This window comes from Cebidichthys violaceus, unplaced genomic scaffold (genome assembly GCF_023349555.1).
Source record: "Cebidichthys violaceus isolate CVI_PGR_0920_01 unplaced genomic scaffold, fCebVio1.0.p SCAF_11, whole genome shotgun sequence".
Classification (NCBI taxonomy): Eukaryota; Metazoa; Chordata; class Actinopteri; order Perciformes; family Stichaeidae; genus Cebidichthys; species Cebidichthys violaceus.
The window spans coordinates 2,464,449-2,476,113 of record NW_027176274.1 but is presented as its reverse complement, the minus strand read 5'-3'; the positions used below and the strand labels follow the sequence as shown (position 1 = coordinate 2,476,113).

Here is an 11,665-nt window from a genome sequence, read left to right as displayed (position 1 = left end):
TAAACAGGCACATCAAGAAAAACAAGACAAAAGGAAGGCAGCAGACTTACGGGATGACCCTGGGCTCTGCGGGCTCCCCTGTGCGCCCCATTGTGAAATTCCCGTTATTCCCGTTTGGAATCCTCAAATGCCGTGGTCGCAGTCCACGTCCCTGCAAATGTACCAAAGGATCACATAGAGGATGAGGAGTATGGCGAAGATGAAGAGCGCTACTAGGATGGCCTTGGTCACCGGAGAGATGAACGACTGCATGTCAGGAGCAGAGCCGGGCAGAGCGGCGTGGGGCTCCGCGTCCGTCCGTCCGTCCTCAGTCTGCTATCTCTCTCGCTCTCCACCTCTCCTCTCCGCCGCTCCGGTAGCAACTGTTGAGGACGGAACCAGGGGTTTTGTCGTGCGCGAACACACACATCTAGAGCCTGACGCACATGCACACGCACTCTGCGACGCGAATTTCTACCGGCGATCCGGGCGCGCAACGCGTGGGGGCTTCCCTTGCTAGAAGCGGCGCAGGCGTGGGCTGTCTGTCCCCAGATCCACTCTCTCCGGCTGCAATTCGCACGTCAGAAGAGACAGAGACAGAGACAGAGACAGAGACAGAGACAGAGACAGGGGGGAGACCGGAGTGATAACTGTCGCGGTCTGTTCAAAGAACGTTGCGAAAAAAAGCGATACTATTCAGCAGGTGGAGGTTTGTTGGATTAAATCCAACAGAGACAGACACAGAATGGGGAAGTTGTGCGCCAAGGAACTGCACTTGACGGTGAACAGGTTGATTAGTATTCCTCACGGCGAAGTGTGTGTGCGTGTGTGTGTGTGTGTGTGTGTGTGTGTGTGTGTGGGAGGGGGGGGGGGGGGGACTTGGCATGACAGGCTATCATTTTATAACGACCCTCAACATCCCTTTTTGTGTCAAAGTCGAAGGATAACTAGATGAATCCAGATGGTTATTGCATTGAACCCGGTTGCACTTGCTTAACTGCTAATTTGCATAAAACAATCCTTATAAGGTTGCTACTTATGTATTATTTCCTTAACGCAACCTTTCAAAAAGAACTAATCCCACGATAATCCCTTAAAGAAAGGACAGATGGACTGGAAATTGCGTGTAAAGTCGTAGCATTAAATCAGCTGCAATGCAGGAGATACACTATTAAATGTGACACGGTCATATTTGAAAAGGCTGTTAGATGTTGGCTTTTTTTTTTTTTGGAAGGAACATCTGCTTTATATGCACAACCTCAATGGCACTTTTGTGGGTTACAATGATCACTTTCAGTGAGCAAAATTGTACTTTCGTAGTTTAATTCAGGCAAGAGAATATGCCAAATGAGTAGACTGTATTGTAACCATCCGGAGATAGGCATACAAACGCCCCATCACATGTAGGCCAGACATGACTGCATGAAAGGGATTTTTCATGTAGCCTCTAACCCAATAATATCCGTGTCGGCATGGATTCTATCAGATGACCACATGTCGTATCCACTATAGTCTACAAGCTATTCATATAATTAATTATCGCTTATATTATAGAATTAGAATAATTATAGAATTTTTTTTTTGTGAGTGGCCTATTTCAAAGAAGCAAAACAAATATGATAAAAAAGACCAAAATATGCATTAAGACATGATTATTGAAGATCATTTTTAGCCGATAGAAGTAGGTCGCCCAACTAAAGCGTAAGAGAACATGGTGAGGAGCGCACTGTTCCTCACCAACCGATGTTCACCACTAGATGGCGACAAATGTTAAAAAAAAAAAAAAAAAAGAAGAAAAAAAAAAGAATCCAAGCCCTCGTGAAATGTGATGGTGTATTTGACTATTCCGCACACCATCGTTACACTGTAGTCTTGCATAACAATCATGACAGCTAAACGGCTTTAAGACGCACAGCAGGTAAGGAGAAACAATGCAGCTTTAACAGTTCACATATCACTTGTGCGCCATTGAGACGTACGTTCTTGCTTGTCTTCGTAGCGGGCTAGCTAGTTAGCGAACGTTAGCTTCACTAGCCGTCAATAACATTGCGGCCTATTGAGCGGAGTGGCTGAGGAAGCTTGAGGCGCTAGCGCCAAAAAACCGAAGTAGCCCCCGCTGACAAGTTTGGCGAAACTCGCAAACGAAAGTTGTGTTTTGTGCCATGTATGTCGCTTGATGCGAGCTAGAATGTATTATTGAATGCTGCACGTGTAGTGTTACGCGGATGCGGTGTCTACTGTTCACAACAAAAACACAAGACGGACCAATGTGTGCAGCAAGTTGCTAGCAGCTAGCTAACTAGCTGCAAACAGGCCGTAGACGTTTGTCAAGCGGATGCACGTAAAGTGGAACTTTCGGTCACAGCCTTCAGAGTAAAGCGTTTAGCGATGCGCTTGTTGGAGTGTTTTATCACACAAGGCAGGTATGACAACGATTTTGCAGAATTGGCCTGGACTGTAAGAAAAAAAAACGTAACTCCGTAATGGTTGTAAATTGACCTTCATCCGAAATATTGCCAATGTGAGCGGTTTGTAATCAGGACTCTTAATTTATTTTGTTGATTTTGTACATCACAAGTATAGCGGCAGTATCCACATGTTTCTATGAACAACTTGTATTATATTATGCAGACTTAAGCGTATTCGCTTTGTCCGCAGTGTGTTTTCAGAGTCAAGTGGCGAACGAGCTTTATTTTTGAGGGCACTTCCGCTTCTCTTCCTTCGTTTCTTCAGCACTTTTAACTACTTTAAGCTAAATCTGATGTAGCAGCGTTGACAAGCGCGGCTAGCTAGCTGGCTAGCAACAGACTTAACCCACTTAACCACAGTGAGTGTGTTTACATATGGGACTCAGTGGTAGTTGGTGTATGTGTGTATGTGTAAGACAGATACTTATTTATTATTGTCTCCTGTGGAAGGTCTATTTATATTTATATATATATATATATATATATATATATATATATATATATATATATATATATATAATCTATCAGCTACGTGTTATCAAAAGGTCCCACAAGTACTACGTTAGCTAACGTTAGCGTTGCCGTTTTAAGATCAAGTGATTGCCAGTTAACAAATTAGGTCTTGCTGAAGTGTAACACCAGTGTAATGTTGCAGCAACATGTACAGCTGGTTTTCTAACTAACGACAGTCTTTCGGTTCTGATAGTATCAGGTTGTCAACGTTGACATTTGAAAGAAATATATAAATATATTTTTTAAATCTACCTGGGTCCTAAGTAAAGTACATAAACGTTAACCGTTACAAACTTAGAAAACCATTATTTCAATTCATGTTCAACTCTTTTGAGCTGTTCCACGGTGCTTACTGTCACTTTACACTGTATAGTACATCTTGCAACGTTAAGATGAGATCTCAGAGCAACAGCTGACCCAGGTTCAAAAGTTGACACATGACTGAGAAGAGTGATACTTTGTGCAACAGAGGTGGATCAAAAGTCTTGATGTTTTGGAAGATAGAAAGTCACATAGCCCTATATGTGGTATTATTACGTGTAATACATAGTTGAATGAAACCTACTGAGACTAGAATATACGTCATATTTATAGCAACAGTATCTTAAAACCCACCTTCACAGGGTTGGAGAAACTCATCCTAACCAAGAATAATATGCAACCATTGCACATTAGAATAATAAGCAACCATTGCACATTAGAATAATATGCAACCATTGCACATTAGAATAATAAGCAACCATTGCACATTAGAATAATAAGCAACCATTGCACTTCAGAATAATAAGCAACCATTGCACATTAAAATAATATGCAACCATTGCACATTAGAATAATATGCAACCATTGCACATTAGAATAATATGCAACCATTGCACATTAGAATAATAAGCAACCATTGCACATTAGAATAATATGCAACCATTGCACATTAGAATAACAAGCAACCATTGCACATTAGAATAATAAGCAACCATTGCACTTCAGAATAATAAGCAACCATTGCACATTAGAATAATAAGCAACCATTGCACATTAGAATAATAAGCAACCATTGCACATTAGAATAATATGCAACCATTGCACATTAGAATAATAAGCAACCATTGCACATTAGAATAATAAGCAATCATTGCACTTCAGAATAATAAGCAACCATTGCACTTCAGAATAATAAGCAACCATTGCACATTAGAATAATAAGCAACCATTGCACTTCAGAATAATAAGCAATCATTGCACATTAGAATAAGCAATCATTGCACATTACAATAATAAGCAACCATTGCACATTACAATAATAAGAAACCACCACAATTTTAACTAAGGAAGTCACAGCTTATGGGTAACTTAGAAGTGTAAGCTCACCGCCCTCGTTAGTCACGTTGCTATCTTCCCATCAAGAGTCACAATGGAAATATGTTTTGGACTCAAGTTGTTTTTTGTTGCGTCACTTGTGTGTGATTTCACATCCTCCTTCCTCACGATGTCCAGTAAACAAAACAAACCTGCAGTGAGTATGTTTGGTATTTAGCTTGCCGCCGTTGTCCAGTCATCCGTCTATTTCTTTTCTTTTTGTTTCACAGACCTAAGAACTACTCTATGTAAGATGAACACTGAGGACAAGTTGGAGGGCATGCTGCTGAAATGCAGCAGTGGAGGAATAGACGGAGGAGGGAGAGTTGGGCTCGGCAGTGGAGGAGGACTGGTGGTGATGACACTGGGGGAACGATCGCTGGCAAACCACCCTCTGTTGGCCGAGGATGATGACGTCGACGACGACGACGACGACGATGAAGACGAAGACGAGGACTTGACCGGGAGCTCACTGGTCACACATGACCTGGTGCCTCCAGAGCAGCTGATGATGCAGGAGGAGATGACAAAGAATGGTAGAGGAGGAGGAGGAGAAGAGGAGGAGGGAGGAGGCGAGGTGGGAGTGCATTTCCCCCTAAAACTCACCAATAAGTTGCCCTGCTTGCTTCACATGCCAGTGAGTTCATGCCAGTTAAGAAGTAGATCGTGCATTAATAAGATCATACTTATGGTGTCCATGTCATTAGAGTGAGACTTGTTGTGAGTGAATGTTTGTGATGAGACATCGGTTCCCCCAACACTCACAATTTACCTTAATATATGAAACATATTTACTGCTGTACACTCATGAGCCGGTTCAGAGATGCGTTGCAAAATAATGCCAAAGAAACATTTTAAGGACAGCGATATGAAAGTGTATAACAGGAATATTAGAAGTGGAAAGCTTGCCCTCCCCCTCCACAGTAAAGGTGAAGGATGATATGTCGTTGAGAGGGATCACCTCTCTCCCTTTTGTGTACCTGGTTTCGCACTTAAAAAAAAAAGTCAGGAGCCTTCACAGATTAGCTGAAATGTTTGGCGCTTTTTAAATATTTTGCATTACAAAAGAATGACGAGACAGTACATGTAAACATCGGGGATAACCCAAACCGATCCACAGAGTCAGGCTTAGGGCGGCGTAATCCCTGTTTATTACAACGTTGACGTTATTTACATAGTTTTGGCCGTTCTCTCCGTCAGTAAGGAACACATTGTACTCTCCAAAATGATTTGTTGAATCTCGGAACACGGTCACCCTCGGAGGATGCTAGAACCACATCGGCTGTCCTCTTAAAAAGGTGCTAAATTTGGATATTTAGAGCGTTAATACAGCAGCAAACGGCTGTTTACTATGCAAAGACATGAGCAGAGAATAGAGTCGCTGCTTCTCCTTGCATCGTTGACATAGCTGGGCCGGCCGCTCTGCGCTACGGCGGCTACAGCTGACGGCGCCATGGGAAGTGTAGCACCCACCCTCCTGTTCCCCTTCAGGAAAACACTGTTGGCTCCGTCAGCACTGTTGCCGTTGTCTGCGCTGTTAGCACCGTTAGCCGCGAGCCCCCCCCCCCCCCCCCCCCCCCCGCTCAACCGTCGCCATGTTGAGAGCCGTTTAGAGGCAACAGGAAAGCTCCCAATCTCGTATGTATCACCTTTAAATTGTAGAGGAGAAGCTGTCCCTTCACATTGGTTGGTTATCCTCTACTTGCCCTACTGCGCCTGCCTGACCCTGATACGTTCCGGAGTAGTGAGTGGGCTCTGAAGCAGGTCATGTGCCGTATTAAATGTCTTTCCTATCTTTTACAGTTGAGCATCAAGCAAGAAATGAAGCCGTCTGAGGCCCCGGTCCAGATAAAGAAGGACAAAAAAGCAGTGAAGGACCTGATGGTTTGTCCCAAGAAGAAAAAGAGGAAGCAGCGTTCACCAGCAAAGGTGCAAGTTCATTTTGATCTGTTGTGACAGTTAGTGACAACTGTAAGAATCAGATACTGATGTGTCTTTTTGCTGGTGCAGATTCTCAACATCAATGACGAAGAATCGTTGGGCTTACAGAACCCCAAGTGTCACGTCTGTGTTCACTGTAATGCTGCCTTCAGAACCAACTACCATCTACAGAGGCACGTCTTCATCCACACCGGTAGGAATTACTTAAGTCACGCTTTAAAGTGCCGTCGTTTTCATTTCCTGCTTTGGAATCGGACATCATGTCTTGACAGTGGATGAAAAGAAGGGCAATGCTAAATTAAATAGCATCATATGAAATAAAGTGTCTATATTGTCATTTATATACTGACGTTTGTAACTCTCTCTCTCTCCAGGCGAGAAGCCATTTCAGTGCAGCCAGTGTGATATGCGCTTCATTCAGAAATATCTCCTCCAGAGACACGAGAAGATCCACACTGGTGAGCGGAGAATACATGCAATTGGTACGCACTTTTATTTTTGTTTCATTTCACTCTAAAGTGAGTCTTTTCCTCTCTTCCTTTTATATTGTTTAGGTGAGAAGCCGTTTCGCTGTGATGAGTGTGGGATGAGGTTCATCCAGAAGTACCACATGGAGAGACACAAGAGGACTCACAGTGGAGAGAAGCCTTACCAGTGTGACTACTGTCACCAGGTATGCGTGGAAGCAACGCGACAGTCGACCACGGTGGTGAATCGGATATTAGAATACAATCTGAATTGGTGCTCATGTTTCTGTCTTCTGTCCACAGTACTTCTCCAGGACAGACCGGGTTTTAAAGCACAGACGAATGTGTCACGAGAACAGAGAGAGAAAGACCAACAAGGCGGCGGGTAAAGTTGGGCCTTTGCGTGAAGCAGATTCTTTGGGCCTCCCGTTTCTTGCCAAAGAGTGTTCACTGCCCAAGAAAAAGCGGCAAAAGTGTGCAGACAAGAGTTCAGGAGCTTCCGACGGGCACACCGTCGTCACCGTCCTGGAGACGGAGGAGGAGAAGGAGGAGCAGGGACAGAATAAACTCGAAGGTCTACCTCTCTACGCCGTGTCCTCCAAAGTCAAACACGAGTACGTGATCGCGGAGTACTCCGGGGAACTTCCTGAAGAAGCGGCTGTTCAACACCAGGAGGGCGACGTGTCATCGGAAGACACGACTCCTCCCAAACTAGTCCTGAAGAAGGTCCCCAAGAGGAGTCTCAAGCAGTCCGGTGAACAAACTCTTCCCTGCCTGTCCACTCTGTCTTCCTTTGAGGAAACTACGAAGGTCACGCAGTACACCTTTGAGATCGTGGACAAGCAGGGCCTTTTAGAAGTGGAGAGCAACGCGGACCTCGAGTCGGTCGAAGCTCTTCAAGGAGGACCGACGAAGCCGGCAGCTAGCAGCACAAACTACGACGACGCCATGCAGTTTCTCAAAAAGAAGCGGTACCTTCAGGCCGCGATGGCCAACAACAGTCGGGATTACGGCCTGAACGCGAGCAGCATTTCTTCTCAGCCGCCTGTTACGCAAACTGTGGCGTCGGCGGTTATCGACGAGACCGTCCCCGCCACCATTCTGGAGCCGCAGCCCGTCAGCGCCGAGATTAAAGCGACGCACGACAAGAGCGTGTTGCCGGACGAGGTTCTTCAGACGCTGTTGGATCACTACTCCAACAAGGCCAACGGGCAATCGGACATTTCTTTCAGCGTGGCCGACACCGAGGTGACGTCGAGCATATCCATAAACTCCTCCGACGTTTCGGACAGCAGCCCCGTGGAGAGTCTCGGAGCCTCCAGCGCCCAGGCTCAGCCGGCTACCGAGAAGGTCAGCCTCTTGCAAGAGTACTCCAAGTTCCTCCAGCAGGCGTTGGAGAGGACCAGCCAGAACGACAGCTACCTGACCAGCCAGAGCCTCAGCCTTGTCTCCGAAAACCCCACCTTAGCGGGACAACCTCTGTTCTCCACCGAGAAACAGTTTCCTTCCCCCAGCAGGTTCAAATCAGGGATGAGCTCTCCGCTGAGGTCCACGTTGGAGAAACCCAACTTTGGACTGCTGGTCGGGGACTCCCAGCACTCGTTTTCGTTTTCAGGCGACGAGACCACCCCTCCCTCCGCCGTGTCCCCAGCCGAGGAGGACTTCCTGGAGCAGGTCTCGCCCTCCAAAAAGACAGACTCTTCACAAGGCATCCTGCAGACGTTTCAAATAAGCTCCTTCGATCAGAACTTCAAATCTCATTTCCAGACGTCAAGATCCGGATCCTCCTCGCTGTTTACTGTTGCCAATGGACAATTGAGTCTCCGGGGACACAGCACAGACTTCTCAGAGTTCCCCTCGGTCAGAGTCACTGAGACCAGGTCTCAACTGAACTCCTCCCCGGACGTTTCATCCAGTGAAACCTTTGGCTGAAGGGGAGCGGTGAGGAATTCATTTCTGTTCATAATTTCAGCGGCACTTTATCTCATGTTTCCTGTTTTGCCAAAAAAAAAAAAAAAAAAAGTCCCATTGCAACTATGTGCTCTTTCTCAAAGCATTTCGTGTGATTTAATTTTTTTTAATTTTTTTTTTTGGTTTAACGCAACCTCATAAAAATGGAAATACTGAAAAATGCATATCATCGTAATTAGCATTCCCCCTAAAAAAACCCCAACGAAAACACTTGTAACCGTGCACGGATCTATTTCTTGCCCCAGAATGTTCACGTTGACAGATTAAGCGACCAAAGTTTAATGCAAGAGGTAACGTGAAGTATTCTCTCATTAACGTTCGCTCAATCAGTTTGCCTTGCACAAAAATGATCAAGTCACTCTTGCTGCTTAATGCAATATTTCCACTTATTGAAACATAGGCCCTATTTATATATATGTGTGTATGTGTATATATATATATATATATATATATATACACACACATATATATATATATATATATATATATATATATATATATATATATATATATATATATATATATATATATATATATGCCTTTTTGCTCTTACTGTAGCTACCTCCCCTTGCTGTTTATCTGGTTATATTGAAGTCCACTCCTAGAACCTTCTTATTCCAGCGTTGTCACTCCTGTTAACGTTTCTACCATGATGAGATCATAATGGATTCTTCACTTTAAGTCACTTTACGGTCACCTGAGATCAGCGTGTCCTCGTGATGTCTGTAGGGGACGATTGTATTCCTCCGATGAGGAATCTAGTTTGTTCTCCGTGCACAGATTGGGCCTAATTTGGTTGGTGTGATGGCCAAAAAAAAACAAACCATGTAATACTTAATAACTAATGAATTAATGTATTCCCTTTTTTTGTTGATGAACTTTCTTGGCCCGTACTTAAATGCGGCACAGGCCGAAAAAAAAAAAAAAACATTTAGGATTTAGGTATCGAATAGCATGTAATGGTTGGCGAGTCATCATTATTTTTTCCTTCAGCAGTATAAGCGAGTTGTAATGAAATTACTTACGAGGATTGTGCTTACATTTTTTTTTGCACAAGTTGCACAACCTTTCACTACGGGGAATGTAGTGCGTACGCTCAGATTTGGGTTAGTTGCAGATTGCAGCCACAGCGTCACAGTACTTGTTGATTGTTCTTCCTCGCAGTCGCACGGGTTTTGGGGGAAAACCAACGATGCGATTAGACCCACTTGTATTGGATTGAAACTCAAAGTTTTATTAAGGCTATATTACGAAAAAAACTTGGTTTTTCCCACTTTAATTAGTTTTGCAAATGTGCCTTTCTTTCTTTTAATTTCTTTTATTCCAGGCTTTCCTTTTTCTCATTCCTGTTTTATGTACTTCACTTTCTTCTTAGTCGGTGCTCCAAGGCTACTAATTCCACTTGCACAATAACAGCAAACACATAAGCTATCGATCTGTTCAGTCTGTAATATGTTGAAGTCTGGGAGCGTTATTTAATTTTTGCCCATGGTATTTTTATTATTATTTTTTTAGAGTTTAATTCTCAAACTATTACCTGTGGTTGGAAGGAAGAAGCGTTCGTTCGTCGACCGTGCAGCATGTGAGCGTTTCACACGTCTAGTCTCGATCCCTACATCGAGACTAGACGTGTGTTGCGTTGGCGCGAGGTCTCATCAGTGACTTCCGTGCGCGGTCATGTTTTAGGTGCTACCGTGTTGAACACTGTTTTTATAGGCGCCGTCAAATTGGGTCGGACGATCGATGTTAAACTCCCTCTTGTTACACTTCTCCGGACAATCAGGGACAGACAGCACCCGCGTTAATCATCAGACGCTTTTATTTTGTTTCCCCTCGTCGAACATTCCCACTAGAATGTACAGAAGATACCCTGCTGTAAATACGTTACATATTTTTTATGTTCGGAGGAGAACTCTGAGGTCTTGTGAGAGAGACACTTTTTTTTTTTTGTCAGTGGAAGGCACATGAATTAGTTTTCCAGCATTTATTACACTCAATGAATCCAGTTCACTCTGAGCTTTGTGTATGTATATATATATATATATCACCTCTGTTATCAGAAGACAATTTACACTTTTACCTTTTCATTGATGACGTGAATATCGGTTATTTTCTTTGTAAGTTAATGCAGTTGATTGTGCATTATGATGGGATTTACTGTATAAAACTGTTGGTAATGAACCCCCACCCACCCACCCACCCCAAGAAAATGTTCATTTGGGTTTAAAGTAATACTCAACCTGAAATCTGTATTTTTATTTTTTATTATCAAGTGTTTAACCTCAACAGCTGTGGTCGGCTTGAATTCGTGTCCGTTAAGATTCCTTTTGGGTGGAGTATGACACAAAAACAAGTGTTGTGGTTGCGATGTTTTTCTGGCGACCCGTTTGAAAGCACAGTGCGGATGAGCGCGTCTGCTTGGGTTAATTGTGTCCCGTGAATTGAATCAATGAGAGGTTTTAAATTCAATTATGTAACTTCCAATGCAGAAGAAGTCTCAGCAGTACTACGCTATTCTTTCCTCTTTTTTTTTTAATTAACTATTGTCAGTAACCTGGCCATAAGTGTCCTTGTATAAGCTCGAGAAAAAATGTTTTGTGTAAAAAGATCTGAATTATTGAATTTTTTGATAAAAACTATTTTTGAAACATGTCATTTAAGGCACTGATATGTACAGTATATATATATATATACATATATATCATATGCAGTCACTATTGCTGCCCTCATTTATCGCTGTAAAAGTCGTTTGTGTCAAGATCTTTCAAATCTCCCTTTTGACTTTTGTCATTTTCATACTTTTTAAAGAACTTGACGAGGAAGCCCTGCTTCACTGTGAGGTTGAGCTCAAAGTTTATTTGCATGGTCTCTAACGCGTCGGGTCGAGTGAACTTGTTTTATGAATAATGTGCAGCTTTAATCGTAGCTGATTACTTTCAGTCAAGTAACCCATATGATTAGATTTTTTGC

General features: G+C 43.3%; 1 protein-coding gene across 1 annotated transcript; it reads left to right on the top strand.

The window, feature by feature from the left end:
• Window positions 1-1,775: 1,775 nt before the first annotated feature.
• Window positions 1,776-9,096, top strand: LOC137892336 (zinc finger protein 148-like). Its single transcript, XM_068737388.1, has 7 exons — window positions 1,776-1,897; window positions 4,547-4,953; window positions 6,120-6,245; window positions 6,327-6,450; window positions 6,632-6,715; window positions 6,812-6,930; window positions 7,028-9,096. The coding sequence occupies exons 2-7, from the start codon at window positions 4,570-4,572 to the stop codon at window positions 8,654-8,656; spliced, it is 2,466 nt and encodes an 821-aa protein (XP_068593489.1). The 5' UTR covers window positions 1,776-1,897; window positions 4,547-4,569; the 3' UTR covers window positions 8,657-9,096.
• The last annotated feature ends 2,569 nt before the right edge of the window (window positions 9,097-11,665 follow it).